Source organism: Myotis daubentonii, chromosome 11, assembly GCF_963259705.1.
Source record: "Myotis daubentonii chromosome 11, mMyoDau2.1, whole genome shotgun sequence".
NCBI lineage: Eukaryota > Metazoa > Chordata > Mammalia > Chiroptera > Vespertilionidae > Myotis > Myotis daubentonii.
The window spans coordinates 43,876,713-43,895,444 of NC_081850.1; the positions used below are offsets into that span (position 1 = coordinate 43,876,713).

Sequence of the window (18,732 nt, forward strand, 5' to 3'; positions counted from 1 at the left end):
TGATACTAAACCACTTAAGCCTCAAATTCTTATAAAGTCAGGATTATATTCGTTACACCTAATACTTGTGAGGTTCAAATAAAGTAATTCATGTAAAACACATTGTGAACTATTTTTCATCATACAAATGAATTATTTTTTATTCTATATTTAAAGATTTAGCTGTTTACTAACCAAAAAAAGACAAAGTAGATGAATATTGAACCAAGTAAGTTTATTTTAAAATTTTGAAATTACTAGTTTATTGGTAAGTTGTAATACAAATAGTTCATTATTCATAGCTTCATTAATATTGTATTTAATCTTGTTCTGTATTTCACAAGGTACTAAAACTCATGTGCTCATTTAAAACTGAATATTCAGTTAGTAGAAATACCTCATGTGTAAAAATTGGTTTTGTAGAGGATTGAAATGAAACAATTATTTTTATTGTATGTGAATTTTTTACTACATGAAGTAGTAATATTAAAATAAGCAAATCTTATTTTTTTTAACAGTTCATTCTTAGTCAAGAAGATATAACAACTATCTTTAAAACATTATATGGTAATATATGGTATGAAGGAGGTGGCAGTGTCCCACCAGCAGGAGTGAAAGATCAGAGTAGTGTTACTGGTGGAGTCACTAACACTTCACATCATTCAGGAGGTATGTTCTTGACCTTAAACTCTTTCCCCTCCCACCCCACCCCCTTTCTTCTTTCCTTCCATTCTCTATTTCTAGTTTTGGAGTAAAATAAGATTTATAAATATTTTTGAATTATTTAATCACATTCAGGTATCTCTAAATTGTTTATTATTAGTTCTGTTGATTTTTCCCTTTGATTCAAAATTCTCAGTCCTATTATGACAAAATTCCTTAGTATTTATGCTTATCTATCCCAACATGGATCCCCTTTTTCAGTTTTTTTCTCCCTCCTTCCTCTTCTCCCTTATTCCTATTGCAGCATTTATCCCAGATGAGATATTTTATATTGATAATAGCCATATCAAAGTATTAGAGGTGTCAAGAGAGGATGAGCATGAATAAATTTTGGATTTCAACAAATATTTAAAGGGTAGATGGAAGGGACAACAGAGAGAATCATCACGGAGAAAGGCTGTTTATCCAATGTTGGCTATAATGTGCTATGTGGAACCTTATGGGTTCTAAGTTTAGCATCAGTACAGAGAATAAGGTCACTTAGGGGTGCTGGGATGATTTTGCTTCACAAGAACAAAGTTCTCATTCTGGCATTTTGGGAGATCCCCAAACCTACCTATATTAAAGAGCAACCTACTAGCTCACAAAATCCACCCTTGCAAAGCCCTGAGATTTTTACACAGCTTTGTCAGTCAAGGAAAATCCTAACACACAAACAACCATACATTTATAACATTGTAGGAAACCCCATCTTCGCTTGTTAGAATAACCAACCTAGTCCTTTACTGTTAAATATTATTGGACAGATATGAAGAAAATCACAAGAACCTGAGCATGAAAGAAACTAACATAAACAGAATAGGTAATTGGAATTAGATCTATCATCAGTAAAACTGAATGGGATGGAATGGATAGATGATAAAAGACTATGGAGCCATATAGTCAAATTTCTAAGAAAATTATTTTGAAGTTAGGCTTCTGTATAAGGCCAAACCATCACCCAAATGTGAAAACACAGTAATTTGCAGATGTTTAGTCCCACAAAGTTTACTTCTTTCATACTCATTCCTGAATAAATTAGTTTTAAAGTATATTCTAGCAAAACAAGGAATTCAGGAAAGAGGAAGACATAGGATACAAAAACAAAGGGCCTAACCAGGAGTACACGGAAATGGAATCCCAAAATATTTTGTTACTGGGATGTGTAGTAAAAAGTACTTCATTTTCATTAAAGAGAAATTCAGAATATCTTAAGAAAAAAAGTGGAAGAATGTCTTCAAGAAGAAAAGTAGCATAAATTCCATAATATATATAGAATGAGGGATTAATTTCAGTAATTTCCCCGTTAACCACGGGAATCCTTTTCAAGACCCCCAGTGGATGTCTGGAACTTAGTACCTAATGCTATGTGTATTATGATTTTTCCTGTATATATATACCTGTGATAAAATTTAACTTATATATTAGCCACAATAAATGATTAACAACAACTAATAAAGTATAGAACAATTGTAACAATATTAAGTAAAATAAAGGTTATTTGAACACAAGTCTGTGATACCACAACAGTCCATCTGATAACTGACAGGATTATTAACTGACTAACAGGCAGGTAGTATATACATAGTGGATATGCTGGACAAAGGCATGATTTCACATCCTGGGCAGGATGGAGGGGTCAGCATACAATTTTATTATGCTACTTAAATAGTGCACAATTTAAAACTTATGAATTATTTCTGACATTTTTCATTTAACACTTTCAGACCTTGGTTGACCATGGGAAACATACCACAGAAAGTGTAGCCGTGGATAAGGGGGACTACTATACGTACCTTCCATAAGTGATATAGAGAGAAAGACATGCTTTCTGTTCCTAGGAAGGGAGAAATTGCTACAAACAGTCAGGTGCAGACGTGGAGGAGATTTTGCGTGATTTTGAAAAATTGTTAGCATGTGAGAAGAGATTTTCTTTTGAGAGATGTACTAGTTGTAATGTAGCAGCAGAAGAACTATTATAATAAACGATTTATGTCTTCATTGAAAATTATTACATAGCTATAGTTAATCAGACATGGAAGACTTAATCTGTAAATAAGAATTTAAATGTTATTAGCTACGTTAACCTAGTAGTAACCATTGTTAACCGAGCTAAGCTGGAAAGAGGAAGATGGGACCAATAAAGGAAATACATGGTAAGGACTTAAAATATAGGCAGTGCAAAGGTAATGTCTAAAATGTGCAGGATGTAAAATAGACATTTAAATATATTATTTTAATCATTCATCTCTAGAAATTTTTACCCATTACCCAATTTCAACAATTAGTATAATATGTCTGCTTTTATTGCTACTATAACTCTTCTCCTCTTCTATACACATTTGATTAATAATTCTGTTAAATATATTTTAAGCCTGTTTTAATGAGTTCTAGCTTTCCTGATTTTTTTCTTTTATCTAATAACTTTAATTTTTCCAAGGAACAACTGTAGTGACAGCTGCTGTGGTAGAAGTACATTCATGTGCCGCTCAAGTTAAGACAACTCTAAATATGAGTTTCAAAACTGATTATCTCACCATGATACTGTATAGTCCAGGTCCTGAACATGTAAGTTGAGGGAAAAAATATGTTTTTTACTTGATGAAAATTATATAGTGAATATTTATTAAAATGCCAATTATTAATATTTTATGTACACTTTGGAGTATCTGTTCCTGTGAGAAAAATTATTGATCTCTTCATTTTACTAATAAAATAATTTTAACCATTTCCCTTTTAAAATGAGTTATCTTTGCTATAGTTAGTGATGTGAAAACTAAATTTTTTAATTAAAGTCAATATATTTTTTGGCCTTTCTTAGTGAGCCCTTTGGAGATAGAGAATGTGGTAGTATATAATTAAAAAATGTGTCATATATATGTGTTTGTGTAAAATTTATATTGATTTTCTCTTCTGCAGGTTTCCTTTACAGATGTTCGTGATCCTTCTCTGACACTTGCTGAATTTAAGTTGGAGAATATAATAAGTACTTTAAAAATGTATACAGATGACTCAGTATTTTCTGCCTTCTCATTAAAAAATTGTATTTTAGATGATAAAAGACCTCATGTCAAGAAGGCAACTCCTAGGTAATAGTGTTCTGCATTTTTACTTGAAATATGGTTGATATTTTTTATAAAACTTATTCCCAAAGTTACACATTCATTTTTTGGGCACATCCTTAATATCATCAGAGCTTTCAATTCAGTGAAGTCATGGTTCCCAGTCACCATTTTAAATGTCCAGGTGGCTTGGTTGGTTGAAGAATCATCTCATACATCACAAGGTGGCAGATTCCATTCCCTGTCAGGGCTCATATGCAGGTTGCGGGTTTGATCCCAGGTCGGGTGCATCTGAGAGGCAACGGATTGATGTTTTTCATATCGATGTGTGTTTTTTTTTTTAAATATATATTTTATTGATTTTTTTACAGAGAGGAAGGGAGAGAGATAGTTAGAAACATCGATGAGAGAGAAACATCGATCAGCTGCCTCCTGCACTGGGGATGTGCCCGCAACCCAGGTACATGCCCTTGACCGGAATCGAACCTGGGACCTTTCAGTCCGCAAGCTGACGCTCTATCCACTGATCCAAACCGGTTTCAGCCATATCGATGTTTTTCTCTCTCCCTCCCACCTTCCCTCCTTTCTTCTTTCTCCAAAAATAATTAATTAATTAAAGACATAATATGTCTTGTTTCAGTTATGTGCTCTTGCTGGATGGTTGATAGATTAATTAAATAAAAATAATCAGTATAATTTTTTGTGTGTTTTTTTCAAATTAATTTATAGTATCAAAATTATTATCAATTCAAAATTTAATGGGAAATATATGAAAAATCAGCTGAGATTCCAAATTCTGATAATTTCTTAAAGACACACAAACTAATTTATAAAACAGTTATGTTCCAGAAGTTTGTAAATCTATTATTATTTGGAGTACTTTGAGATCTTTCTATGATAACCGACTTTAGATGCTGGTTGGCTGTCAGTGAAAGGGATAAGTAGTCTTTGGGTTTTATTGGTGTGTTTGGTTTTTTGTAAGCTATTCACAGGAATATTGTGTTTTTCAGAATGATAGGATTGACAGTTGGATTTGACAAAAAAGATATGATGGATGTAAAGTATAAGAAAATCAGAGATGGTTGGATGTCTGATGTAGTCCTTCAAGAAACATATATTTGTGCAAGTGTGGAATTTCTGCTGACAGTTGCAAATGTCTTTCTTGAAGCCTACACCACAGGCACTGCTGTAGAAACCAATGTTCAAGCATGGGCTGCTAAGGAAGAAGGTTAGTTATTAACTAAAATATTTAATATCTATGTTAATCAAGTGTTACAATAGCACTTACCTTGATTAGCTTTGTAGATCAGCAATTTTCAACCTGCGTGCCACAAGAATTTTTAAAACATGAAATATCTGACTACTTAATCAGGGGCACTGACCTCTTTTCTCTTAAATTGTCAAGTAAAAAAATGACAACAGCCAACATATCAATCTCCGTTTGATACAAATGAATGAAATTTATTTCCTTTTTTTTGTCAGATTGGCAAAAAATATTTGATATGCTGCAGAATTCTAGTTTCTAGTTTATGAGATGAAAAAGGTTGAAAATAGCAGTTCTAATCAACGAGGTTAAATGAATTAATAAATTAAAATTTTATTTTTAAGAGGAAAATGTGCTTTCTGCTGGGATGTGCAGTTTACATATTTTTCAAGGTGTAACTATATATTGGGTTCAAAAATTAATGAGACCTGTATTAGAATAAGTACTTGTACATATCTTCAGACAATCATTTGAAAGAATTAGCTGGAAGAAAATATCTTCAGACAATCATTTGAAAGAATTAGCTGGAAGAAAACCTGCAGGGAGAAATAATGAACCAATCACTTATTTTCATTATTAAAGATAGTATTTCAACTTAAAACATTCTTACTTTTTGTTTTATTTATAGTTTTCTACTATATTTTACATTTTTATTTTTGGTGCAGTGGAAAGAGTATCATGTTGAGAGTTAGAAACTGGGTTAGTTTTCAGCTCTGCCATGGTGGAGATTTTCCCCCACATTTTTAAATGTACTTATGACTCTCTTCTTCAAATCTTACATTATAGATTTCTTTGGGACCCAAGATGCCTTTAGTTTTTACTTAGAATGAAAATAACATTTTCCCATAAATAATACATTTTTCATAAAATGTGTAGCAAAGATTTATAAATATTTTAAATTTTTATTTCTATTTTAGTACCTGCACAGATACAAGAAAAGTGGGAAGTGAATATTCTTATTAAAAATCCTGAAATTGTGTTTGTGGCTGATATGACAAGAAATGATGCTCCTGCCTTAGTCATTACAACACAATGTGAAATTTGTTGCAAGGGTGACCTTGAAAACAATACAATGACTGCTGCTATTAAAGATCTCCAAATGAGAGCATGCCCATTTCTTCCTGACAAGAGAAAAGACAGAATCACTACTGTGAGTTTACTATTTAGTTATCTGTTTTATATTTTGTATATACCACTTTAGGAACCTACCTATAGACTTTCTAATCTTTCTTTGTAAAGTACTTTTTTTTTGTTTGTTTTTTGGAGAGCCTAATCTGGATTATTAATATACCACTTTGAAACTCTTTTTCATTCTTCCAGTTGTTCCTCATTTTTTTATGTATTTGTGGGCATAGTCTCACTAAGAAGCTGCCTTCATCTTCACTTTTTTTGAGACCTTACTCGCACATACTATCCGTGTCAGTTCCACACTGCTCTTTTGCCTTGAAAACTATCTACCACTTGTTTGAGATGTTGCAATTTTGCCATTTTTTCATATTTTTCTCCCATCTGGACACTTTTCCTTTGATGTATGTGTTTGCTTATCTCCATGCAATGTATGTATTTGAACGTTAGCCATTTGCTTTGAAATACTTCCCATTTGTATATTACTCTAGCAACTTAATGACTTTCCTCCTCTTCATAACTGATTAAAATTTATTTCTTCAAAGAAATCTTTTCAAGTTAACTATCTGACTCCTAGTACTCTTATAAAACACTTATAAAAATATTTAGTCTTTTAAAGGAATAATAGAAGCATAAATGTTCTAAAAATTATCAACATAGAAATGTAAGCTATAATTCTCTAGTTTGCAAGGCTGATGGCTCATCACTAAGAAAAGAGAGGATATAGAAAACAGTGCATACTGATTCCCTTTTAGGTGAATACTTAGAAATTTTATATATTTCTTATACTCACATCATTTGGCATGAATGTAGCTAGGTGACCATACTTATCTGCAAAAACAGCTGGAGAATGTGTTCTTCCCCTTCTTCCTCTTCCTTCCTCCTCCTCCTTTTTTTTTTTGTGTGTGTGTGTGTGTGTGTGTTATTTTGTGCCCAGATAAATCTTGTATTAATTACTGTGAAAAAAAAAAAAAGAACAGATATCAAGACAACCAGAGGTTCTTCCCACAGTTCACTAAATGTTTTATTCCTTTGTCTATACTGATAATCCATGCTTGTCTTTTCTCACCTCCACCTCAAGGGTTACAGTCTCAGCTCAGAATCCAGGATCTTTAGATGATCATTTTCTTTGTTGAGTCTGTATGTGATTTATCTGGAGAATTGTAAATAGGGGAGGTTTGTCAGGTGAAGTGACATTTATGCCAATGCCTGAAAGATGAGTAGATATTAGCCAGCAGAACTGAAACAGGAGGCATGGGAATGTGTTTCAGGATGAAGGTATAACATGTGCAGAGAACCTGGGTTCCAGAGAGCACAAGTTCCCACCGCATATCTACCCACCTACCAACATCTACACTTATGTACTCTGACTTTTTCTCGTTATTCTGTGGTTCTCAACTTGGGGCTGTCTTCCCACCACCAAGATAGTGTTTGTAAAGTAGGGAATGTATAGTGAGCTCTTATAGGCTTCTATAGATGTTGGATAGCCCAAGATTGCTTCTTTGAAGGGGAAGCAATAGCAGCAGGGAAATAATGCATTAATAGTGAAAATCATAATACAGGAGCTGTATGGTAAGAATTAGAGTAGAAAGGAAAAAAAATAAAAAGTAGCACTAAAATTACAATGGATGTAGTTGGAGACAATAAAATAATACTAGTAGGGAAATAATTCCATTTTAAGATAATGTTTCTATATCTTCAATTGATCTGAATCCAGTCGTGGGCAAACTACGGCCTGCGGGCCGGACCCGGCCTGTTTGAAATGAATAAAACTAAAAAAAAAAAAAAAAAAAGGACCGTACCCTTTTATGTAATGATGTTTACTTTGAATTTATATTAGTTCACACAAACACTCCATCCATGCTTTTGTTCAGGCCCTCCGGTCCAGTTTAAGAACCCAATGTGGCCCTCAAGTCAAAAAGTTTGCCCACCCCTGGAGTAGACTGTATTGTATACAACTTGACTGTAGTGTAGTTTTGTCACTAACATGTTGGATCAGCTGCATTTAAAAAAATACATTTTTACTGACTTCAGAGAAAGGAAGAGAAAGGGAGATAGAGATAGAAACATCAGTGATGAGAGAGAATCATCAGTTGGTTGCCTTCTGCACACCCCCTACTGGGGATCAAGCCTGCAGCCCAGGCATGGAATCGAACCGTGACCTCCTGGTTCATAGGTTAATGCTCAACCAAAGAGCCACACCGGCCAGACGATCAGCTGCATTTTTAATCCTAGGGAACTTAATTAGACTTGAAAATAAAGGAGTTGGATAAGGAACAAAACAAACGTTCATACTTATTTTGGGAAGGGAGTTAGAAACTTTTTTATGTATTTATAATAATACTTTTTGGTTTTGTTTTTTGCCTTACCTAAGATGAAGATATAACACAAATTTTATGTTGGAAGTTGTGGATTATGTATTGTAATATGGTTATAATTTCCTATCCCTGAAGTTTCAAGAAATAATATATTGAATATGAAAGTCATGTACTAGTTGCTCTTGCTGATTTATTAGAACAATAGTGAATTTTAATGTGATTTCTTTGGAGAATGAATTTGGTTATCATATTTGTTCTGATTTATTTTTCAGTTTTAATATAAGCAGAATTCTAAAGTGGCCTTGAAGATTTCTACCTCCTGTTGCATGTGCCCAATATAGTCCGCTCCCTTTGAGTGTGGATAGGATCAGTGAATATAATTAGGTTACTAATCAGTTAATTGGGTTAACTAAAGAGAGATTCTGGATGGGCGTAACCTAATTTTTAAAATCCTGGCATTGAAGAAGTAAGCTGCTATACTGTGGGGAAGGCTGCATGGCAAGAACCTATGAGCAACTTACTAGTAGGTGTCAAAAGCAGTCTCTGGCTGACAGCACAAGCCAATGGAGATCTCAGTTTTAGGGCCTCAAAGAAATAAATTCTACTGATAACCTGAATGAGTTTGGGAGCAGATCTTTTTCAGTCAAGCCTCAAGATAAAGATGCAACCAGCTGATAACTGATTTCAGCAAGATTCCTGACCCATGAAAATGAGGAAAAGTAAATTAGTATTGTTTTAAGCTACTAAGTTCATGGTACTTTGTTACTCAGTAATAGGAGAATACAGATTTTTAAAAAAATACATATTATATTGATTTTTCACAGAGAGGAAGGGAGAGGGATAGAGAGTTAGGAACACCAATGAGAGAGAAACATCAATCAGCTGCCTCTTGCACACTCCCCACTGGGGATGTGCCCGCAACCAAGGTACATGCTCTTGACCAGAATCGAACCTGGGACCTTTCAGTCTGCAGGCTGACGCTCTATTCACTGAGCCAAACAGGTTAGGGCAAGAATACAGATTTTTTTTTTTTTTTTTTACCAGAAATAAGATGTAGCAATTATTTAAAATGTGGGAGCATCTTTGGAACTGGGTAGTATGCAGAAGCTGGAGGAATTTTGAATAGAATGATAGAGAAAGCCTAACTTGTGTCGATCAGACTTTTGGTAGAAACATGGTCTTTGAGGACACTGCTAACGAGGACTTAGAAAGAAGATAAAAGACATATTATTGGAAACTATAGGGATTGCTTGATATGTAGTCCCAGAAAGCTTTGAAAAATGGTGTCTTGAACCCCCAACATTCTACTGGCAGAAAGCAGGAGGATAAAAAAGCAACTACTCAGCTGTGTATTTGTGCTACCTTTTATAAAGAAGGAAGAATGACTCAGGGTGGAGCTGAGAGCCACAGATAATTGTTATTAGGCTTTGAAACCTAATCAAGAAACATTTACTTGACTGGATTTCAGAACTGCTTTGGACAAGAGATTCCTTTTTACCTTCCATTTTTCCAGCTTGATTAGGAATGTCTGTAATCGTTATCCTATGTCTGTCCCACCATTCTGTGTTAGGAATGGTGGGGGCAGATAACTCATCTTAGTTTCACAATTCCATAAAGGGAGAGAAATTGTGCCCTAGCAGCTACATTTAATAGATTATACCCAGGAATTTCATCAGGACCTGGAGCTGATTTAGTTTTAGACTTTGAGCTGGTAAGAAATAGATGATATTTTGGATTTTTTAATCAATGAGAGCTATAGATGAGATAGAGGTATGATGAGATACAGATTTAGAAAATGTGATTTTGGACTTTGAGCTATAATGGAATGAGACTGTTAGGAACCTTAGGAGGAGGTGAATATATTTTGTGTTTGGAAGGAATATGGTGACTGGGTTCTAGAGGGTAGAATCCTGCTTACCACAGTTAAGAAAAACTCAGCTAATTTATAATTGCATTAAGAATTATTAAGTAAATCTAATGTATTTGTAATTTTTACATCTCATCTTTTATAGCTTTTTCTGTATAGATTAATTTATTTCATTGTAATTTTATAATGGAAAAGATGCCATAATAAAATTTTTGTTCTAGTAAGTAAAATGAAATATATAATACACATTTTACATATTTCTATAGTTAAGCATATTCAAGAAGTCCTACATATTGTTTTATTAATACTGCTCATATTAATACTTGATATTATAATGAGTAAGTAAAGGGAAGTAAGAAGTGTGTTATTGAGTCACTTATTTTTCAACAGTTTTGAATAGCTTGTCTATTTAATATAGTTAGCTATTACTAGGAAAGCCTTTAAATAAAACTATTTTAAGAACCATGGTAATTTAGTGTTACTGATTTTTCTCATAGGTTTTGCAGCCCTGTGACTTGTTCTATCAAGCTACTCAGATAGGCACAGATCCACAAGTGATTGATATATCACTAAAATCGCTGACACTAAAGGTAAGTTAAAATGTCAGTCATTTAGATCTTTAGTGAACTTTTAAAAAAATTAATAAACTAGAAATAAACAGTTATCACAGCAAGTCTTTTAATTGTTAAGTAAGCAAAAAAGAAGCTATGTTTTAAAAATCTCTCTATATAAAAGCCTAATATGCTAATTGTTCCTCCCACTGTTCGACCAGTCGCTGTGACATGCAATGACCACAAGGGGGCAGATGTTTAGAGCAGTAGGTTAGCTTGCTGCTGGGATCCAGCCAATCGAGACTGGGCGAGACTGGCCGGTAATGCTCTGGAGCCCTCCCACGGTCCCTCCCCAGCTGGCTGGCCCTGATAGGCCCTGATCAGGACTGGGCAAGATGGGCCGGACATGCCCTGGAGACCTCCCACGGTCCCTCTCTGGCCCCAATTGTGCACCAGTGGTGTCCCTTGGCCTGGACTGCACCCTCTTGTAATCCAGGACCCCTTGGGGGATGTCAGAGAGCTGGTTTCAGCCCAGTCTCCACAGGCCAGGCCGAGGGACCCCACCTGTGCAGGGAATTATATTTGCGGTTTCATGGTAATAATATTATTATTTCAACATTAATTATGATTCTTCAGCAAATATATTTAAATGTCCTTGAAGTATGTATTTTTAAAAGCTGCATAAGTAGATTTTTTATTGGTTTAAATTTTTTTCCTTAGGTTTCACCTGTTATCATAAATACTGTGATTACCATAACTGCAGCACTTTATACAACTAAGGAAACCATCCCACAAGAAACTGCTTCTTCTACAGCACATTTATGGGAAAAGAAGGATACAAAGACTTTAAAAATGTGGTTTCTTGAAGAACCAAATGAAGTGAAAAACATAGCTCCCACAACTGAATTGGTACCCAAAGGAGAGATAATAAAAATGAACATTGATTCTATTTTCATAGTTCTTGAGGCTGGGGTTGGTCATAGAACAGTGCCTATGCTTTTGGCAAAATCATGTATTTCAGGGGAAGGCAAAAACTGGAGTTCCCTCATAAATCTCCACTGTCAGCTTGAGCTAGAAGTAAGTAAATAATAGTATTTTTTCTAGATTTTATAACAAATAATGATACATATGGAATATTTTTAGAATCTTATTTAAATATTTAAGCATATTGTAAATATGATGTTGGCTCAGAAACCTTTTGGAAGAAAGTTTACAGATTTATGCCTTTGATAAAGTTTTATGTATACAGTAAGTCCTCAATGTCATTGATAGGTTTTGCCATTTTAAGCAAAAGGACATAAAACAAAACCAGTTTTACTGTAGCTAATTGATATGAAAAAGAGTTAAAATCCTACAACATCTCATCAGTGTTGTAACAAAACAGTGTTGAACAAAATGTTACTTGAGGCCCTATTGTACTTTAACTTTAGACCACATGTCCACACTAAGTTTATATTTCAGTTGATTTGATCAGTTTAATAGATGTTGTTGATTAGATTCAAAATTCTTGTTTTTAGGAATTTAATGGAATACCTTTCTTCCTTTAAAAGAAAAATAAACTATTTCTGAATTTCTTCTAAAAGAGTATTATAAAGAATTAGAAGATATCTTATACTTTTATGTAATAATATTGTTATTATATATATACTTTTATATAATCTTTACACTGTAGTGAGAATCCACTAAGATCTCTAAATTTTTTGTATTTTATACAAGAAATTTGCTTTGAACCAATGTACATTTTGCTTCAGAATTTATCTATATAGAATCATCCCCAAAGCTACTTTGGTTTAAATTATTAATCGAGTTTGTCTAGTGGAAACTAATCTGATAATCTACCCTTATCAAAAAAATATGGAGATTTATAAGCTGCTATATTATTTGTATTAATACAGTTATATATTAATAGAGGTAGATATGACTGACTAGATTAAATTTTGTTCAAATTTTGGCTAGAATTTTCTATACTTTCCAGAGGATTTAATCTAGGATGTCCAGAAGGTTCAAAGAATTCAAATAAATAAACACTCATTGAATCCTGTGTTACTTGTTTTCAAAAAATCAGTGGAGGCAGACAGACATGTTAAAAAATTTCAATAATATATGATAGAGGAACACAGTCTTTTATGTTTAGCCTGGCCTGGAAGTTAAGGAAACATGATTAAAAGAGAGTTTTATCTGGATTAAATTATGGAAGCTAAATTATTATGTTAATCAGGTGAGGAAAGTGCAGAGGGAGTGAATGTAGGAAACTAATGAGTGGCATGGTTTTTATATAGGAGAAATAGCACAGCCAAAGGAATGGTAGTACTAAAAAACATGGAAGATCATTTTAGCAAATTCCAGAATGCCTTATTAAAAAAATTAAAAATTCTCATTATAGGTGCATTATTACAATGAAATGTTTGGTGTATGGGAACCTTTGCTTGAACCTTTAGAAATTGACCAGACTGAGGAATTTAGACCATGGAATCTTGGAATCAAGGTATATATATATATCTATATATTTTTTTAAAGGCAATATAGCATCTTTTTTTAAAAATATATTTTATTGATTTTTTACAGAGAGGAAGGGAGAGGGATAGAGAGCTAGAAACATCGATGAGAGAGAAACATCAATCAGCTGCCTCCTGCACATCTCCTACTGGGGATGTGCCCGCAACCCAGGTACATGCCCTTGACCGGAATCGAACCTGGGACCTTTCAGTCCACAGGCTGACGCTCTATCCACTGAGCCAAACCGGTTTCGGCGGAATCAAGGTATATTTAAAGTCTAAAAATTATTTTAAAATTGAGGGTATCTACACCATACCAAACATACCAATTTCAATCTCAACAAAGTTCAACATTTTTCATTATTAGCCTTGCTGTATGCTTCCCTGTTTGACCTGTGCATGTAATTTTCAAATCCAAGGCCAGTGCCCTCCTGTGCTCTTTCAAATACAAATAATTATGTAATATTTATTATGTACTAGACATCTAACTGATGTACTTTTGCTTTCACTCTTACAACAAGTGTCTGAAGACTGTACAGTTTCTAACTTCATTGTAACATGTGAAAGGACTGACACTAGAAAGGGCTTCACTAAAGTAATACCTTTAAAGTGGGGTGCGAATCTGGCTGCAGAGACCCTACTCATGTAAAATGCTGCAGCTAGCCTCTTGTAGGTTGCTGTTTAACCCGTGTTTCCTTTGTCTCTGAAGGATATGTATAGGGAAGAAAACATTTGTTTGAAATATGTTTAAAATAATTGAGTTTAACGTAATCATAAGAATCAGGACCTTTAGATGGATGAAATTGTGCTTCTAAAGCAGGAGACTATGAAATAACTGGCACGTTTCCTCCCTAATGACAACTCAGTCAACCTGCAGACAGATTTTCAGTGGTGTAAAGACAAAGTAACAACAAAGGTGACCAGCTTGGCATGTCCAGCTTTTGGTATTGGATCACTGCATTTGATTTTCCACATATTTCAGACAAAGGATTTACTAGTAGATAAAAGAACTTATTTGGTGGTTTTTAGGTTGGAATATACATGGGCCCTGGATCTGTGAATCCTAAAAAGAGGTAGATGTTATTGTTTCTCATGAGTTCTGGGTCCTAGTGGCACTGTTCTGCAACTATTGTTGGACTTTTTAAGTCCCTGATTTTCTGTTCTTTATAGCATGACCAATAGACTAAATAACTTTTCTCACTCTAAATTTTCATTTGCTATGAAATATGTGCCTTTCATTTTCATTCTGATGCCACATGCATTTAGTAATTTTGGTTTGTTCCCCCCCACCCCCTTCTAAAATGTGCTTGTCATTTTAGTATTACTAAGGATGAGAAGAATTCTTCCCCTAATACTGCTCTTGTGCTAGGTGACCTTATTTGATTGATTTCCAAGTAATTCCACTAAGACAGTGGAAGTAATAAAAATTTTTGCTCTCTCTAATGTTACTGAGATTTATCTAAAGTTTGTTTTTCCTTTGCAAAATGAGTTATGTTGTGCTTCCAGGAACAAATTTTCTTTATATTTCTATAATTTACATGTCATTTTAGATGAAAAAGAAAGCAAAAAAGGCTATTGTTGAGTCAGATACTGAAGAAGATTACAGAGTGCCAGAATATAAAACTGTCATCAGTTTCTATTCAAAAGACCAACTAAACATTACATTATCCAAATGTGGTCTTGTAATGTTAAATAATTTAGTCAAGGTAAGAAAAGACATTTGAAACTTTAAATGTGGCTGTACTACTCTGAGTTAAACCCTTCTCTTTTCTTGAATAAAAGTTTTTTATTAACTTATTTGTCATATGTTCATTAGTGTTGTGCTTGTCATTTGGTTTTCCACATTTCATTTTATTTTACTTATGATAACTCTACCTTATTAGGCATTTACAGAAGCGGCCACTGGATCTTCAACTGTCTTCATGAGGGATCTAGCGCCATTTATGATTTTAAATTCTCTTGGACTTACCATCTCTGTTTCACCAAGTGATTCTTTTAGTGTGCTCAACGTTCCAGTGGCAAAGTCATATATATTGAAAAATGAGGAAAGTTTAAGTATGGATTATGTCCGAACAAAAGACAATGATCATTTCAATGCAATGACCAGTCTAAGCAGCAAACTTTTCTTCATTCTTCTTAGTAAGTGATAAATTACCTTCCTAGGGCTTTCATTTCTTTTAAGTTATATTTTATATTCCATTTTACTCATTTCTGATATCTTACACATTTTTTATCTCCTTCCTAATAGGTTGGAAATTTTGTTTCTTTGTTTGTAGGACTTTCATTGCTATTGTCACTATATTTTTGTATTCCAAATTCTAACTTTCTTTATTCACTGCTTTCTTTAGAGCATGCTAATTTACTGCTTTATATTTTGGGGAAGAAAAATATCAGATTTCATTCTTAGTGCTGCTGAATGAATTCGAAATGAGGTTTGAATTTATGGAAATGACACATTTTAATGGTTATGGGTTTGTAAATGGTTTTTATGTTATACTTATTGAAGTGGAATTTTTTTTTTTTTGGTCCTTTCTGATTCCCAGAAGTTTTGCATTTTCATAGAAGTGAAAGCAAATAAATTCTTAAATTGTCATTATAGCCCTAACTGGTTTGGCTCAGTGCATAGAGCGTCGACCTGCAGACTGAAGGGTCCCAGGTTCGATTCTGGTCAAGGGCATGTACCTTGGATGCGGGCATATCCCCAGTAGGGGGTGTGCAGGAGGCAGCTGATTGATGTTTCTCTCTCATCGATGTTTCGAACTCTCTATCCCTCTCCCTTCCTCTCTGTAAAAAAATCAACAAAATATATTTTTTAAAAAATATTATCATTATATCTGATATACTCACAGTGAGTTAAATAGTCCCAAAGCCTCACCCATACCACTTTCCGATACTTTGACATTTAAATAGTGAAGGTGGAGCACATTTGAAAGGTTAATTAGACTTTGGGTATGAGTACCAAAACTGATAACTAGTGCTCTTCTAGTCAAGAAATGATGCATAACAGTGGATAGGTTTCAGGTGTTGTCCAAACATTGTCATTTAATTGTTCTTGTCAGTTTTACCTCTATTAGTTTTTGAAGTAACATTTCATGTAATGATGTGGGGGGATTAATGTAAATAATGTAAAGAATTCATCCCTCAATACAGTATATGTATATATATTAGATAATTTGTATAAAATTTTATTTAATCAAATCCTACATGTCACAAAGTGCCACATGCTGAGAAAATTAACAATGGAAAAATTGCAGCTATCTTGGTAATTGCCAAAGATTGCCTGAAGTTATTAGGCTCTGGTTATTATAATAGCAAATCTGAGATGCTTTCTTATATTTTATAAAAATTCTTCTCATTACTTGTTTTGAAAAGGCTTATGAAACTTTTTTGTTCATAAGTGTTGTTATCTTAGGTCAAACTATTGAATGAGATTTTTTTTCTATTAAAACAATTATTTTATAAAGTCTTTTGAAGGTTTTAAATAAATGTGAAGGAAATGCATTGTGGTTTCTTACAGTATCTCTTTGTATACATTATGTCTATACAAAAAACTACTCTTTGTATAATCCCTTTGTATAATCTTAAATCCAAAGACTTGAGTGACTATATATTCATAACCTTAAGAAATCATCTGATGTTTCTGATGCTTAACATCTATTTAAAATTAACATATGATGATTTACAATAAAACTTTTCAAACATATATATTCAATTTAGCACCTGCTAACCACTCTACTGCTGATAAAATTCCCTTAACAAAAGTGGGACGACGACTGTACACTGTAAGGCACAGAGAATCTGGAGTTGAAAGATCTATTGTTTGTCAAATTGATGCAGTGGAAGGAAATAAGAAAGTAACAGTTCGCTCCCCAGTGCAGGTACGAAATGATACTTTTTGTGGGTCATATGCATATTTGTGTGCTAATAAAAAAATAAAATAAAATAAAATAAAGCAAATTGCTACCAAAAGCATACAAATTATAATAGCAGTGTAACTAATATCAAAAAGAAGAATCATTACCAGTAATTGTACTACTCTAATATGAGCAGTGATTGGAGTTTGTTCAATATACTTATAATTTTTGTATAAGACTATTTTGTAAAATCTTTTTATGGAGTATTTTGTAAAAAACTACAACTCATCAATATTTTGTTTGGGGTCTTTATAGTATGTATATATCCTTTTATTTTATTTTATTTTTTTATTGCTTAAAGTATTACAAAGAGTATTACATATGTCTCCTTTTTTCCCCCCGCCCTGACAATCCCCTGGCCTCCCCTACCCCCCAGTGTCTTATGTCCATTGGTTATGCTTATATGCATGCATACAAGTCCTTCGGTTGACCTCTTACCCACCCCCCTCCTGCCCTCCCACCCTCCCCGGCCTTCCTGCTGTAGTTTGACAGTCTGTTCTATGCTGCTCTGCCTCTGTATCTATTTTTGTTCATAAGTTTATAATGGTCTTTATTATCCAGAAATGAGTGAGATCATGTGGTATTTTTCCTTCATTGACTGGCTTATTTCATTTAGCATAATGCTCTCCAGTTCCATCCGTGCTGTTGCAAATGGTAAGAGTTCCTTCTTTTTTATAGCAGCATAGTATTCCATCATGTAGATGTACCACAGTTTTCTAATCCATTCATCTACTGATGGGCACTTAGGCTGTTTCCAGATCTTAGCTATGGTGAATTGTGCTGCTATGAACATAGGGGTGCATATATCCTTTCTGACTGGTGTTTCTGGTTTCTTGGGATATATTCCTAGAAGTGGGATCACAGGGTCAAATGGGAGTTCCATTTGTAGTTTTTTGAGGAAACTCCATACTGTCTTCCATAGTGGCTGCACCAGTCTGCATTCCCACCAGCAGTGCACAAGTGTTCCTTTTTCTCTACATCCTCTCCAGCACTTGTCATTTGTTGAATTGTTGATGATAGCCAGTCTGACAGGTGTGAGATGATACCTCATTGTTGTTTTGATTTTCATCTCTCGGATGATTAGCGACTTTGAGCATGTTTTCATATGTCTCTTGGCTTTCTGAATGTCCTCTTTTAAAAGGTGTCTATTTAGGTCCTTTGCCCATTTTTTGATTGGATTGTTTATCTTCCTTTTGTTGAGTTGTATGAGTTCCCTATAAATGTTGGAGGTTAAACCCTTATCAGTGATAGCATTGGCAAATATCTTCTCCCATGTAGTGGGCTTTCTTGTTTTGTTGATGGTTTCTTTTGCTGTGCAGAAACTCTTTATTTTGATGTAGTACCATTTGTTTATTTTCTCTTTAGTTTCCAATGCCCTAGAATCTGTATCGGTGAAGAAATTGCTTCGGCATATGTCTGAGATTTTGTTGCCTTTGGATTCTTCTAGTATTTTTA

General features: G+C 33.9%; 1 protein-coding gene across 6 annotated transcripts in view; it reads left to right on the forward strand.

The window, feature by feature from the left end:
• The window catches only part of VPS13A (vacuolar protein sorting 13 homolog A), a 206,911-nt gene that overhangs the window by 110,849 nt on the left and 77,330 nt on the right, over positions 1 to 18,732 (forward strand). For all 6 annotated transcript variants that reach the window (XR_009447628.1, XM_059656963.1, XM_059656964.1 and 3 more), the window contains 11 exons: positions 498 to 648; positions 3,122 to 3,249; positions 3,601 to 3,770; positions 4,754 to 4,971; positions 5,925 to 6,157; positions 10,815 to 10,907; positions 11,589 to 11,945; positions 13,252 to 13,353; positions 14,914 to 15,069; positions 15,247 to 15,502; positions 17,081 to 17,241. Coding sequence is in view for 5 of the 6 variants with exons in the window: in XM_059656963.1 (XP_059512946.1) it covers positions 498 to 648; positions 3,122 to 3,249; positions 3,601 to 3,770; positions 4,754 to 4,971; positions 5,925 to 6,157; positions 10,815 to 10,907; positions 11,589 to 11,945; positions 13,252 to 13,353; positions 14,914 to 15,069; positions 15,247 to 15,502; positions 17,081 to 17,241 (2,025 nt within the window). In the remaining variant the exon portion in view is untranslated. The remainder of the gene's footprint in view (positions 1 to 497; positions 649 to 3,121; positions 3,250 to 3,600; positions 3,771 to 4,753; positions 4,972 to 5,924; positions 6,158 to 10,814; positions 10,908 to 11,588; positions 11,946 to 13,251; positions 13,354 to 14,913; positions 15,070 to 15,246; positions 15,503 to 17,080; positions 17,242 to 18,732) is intronic.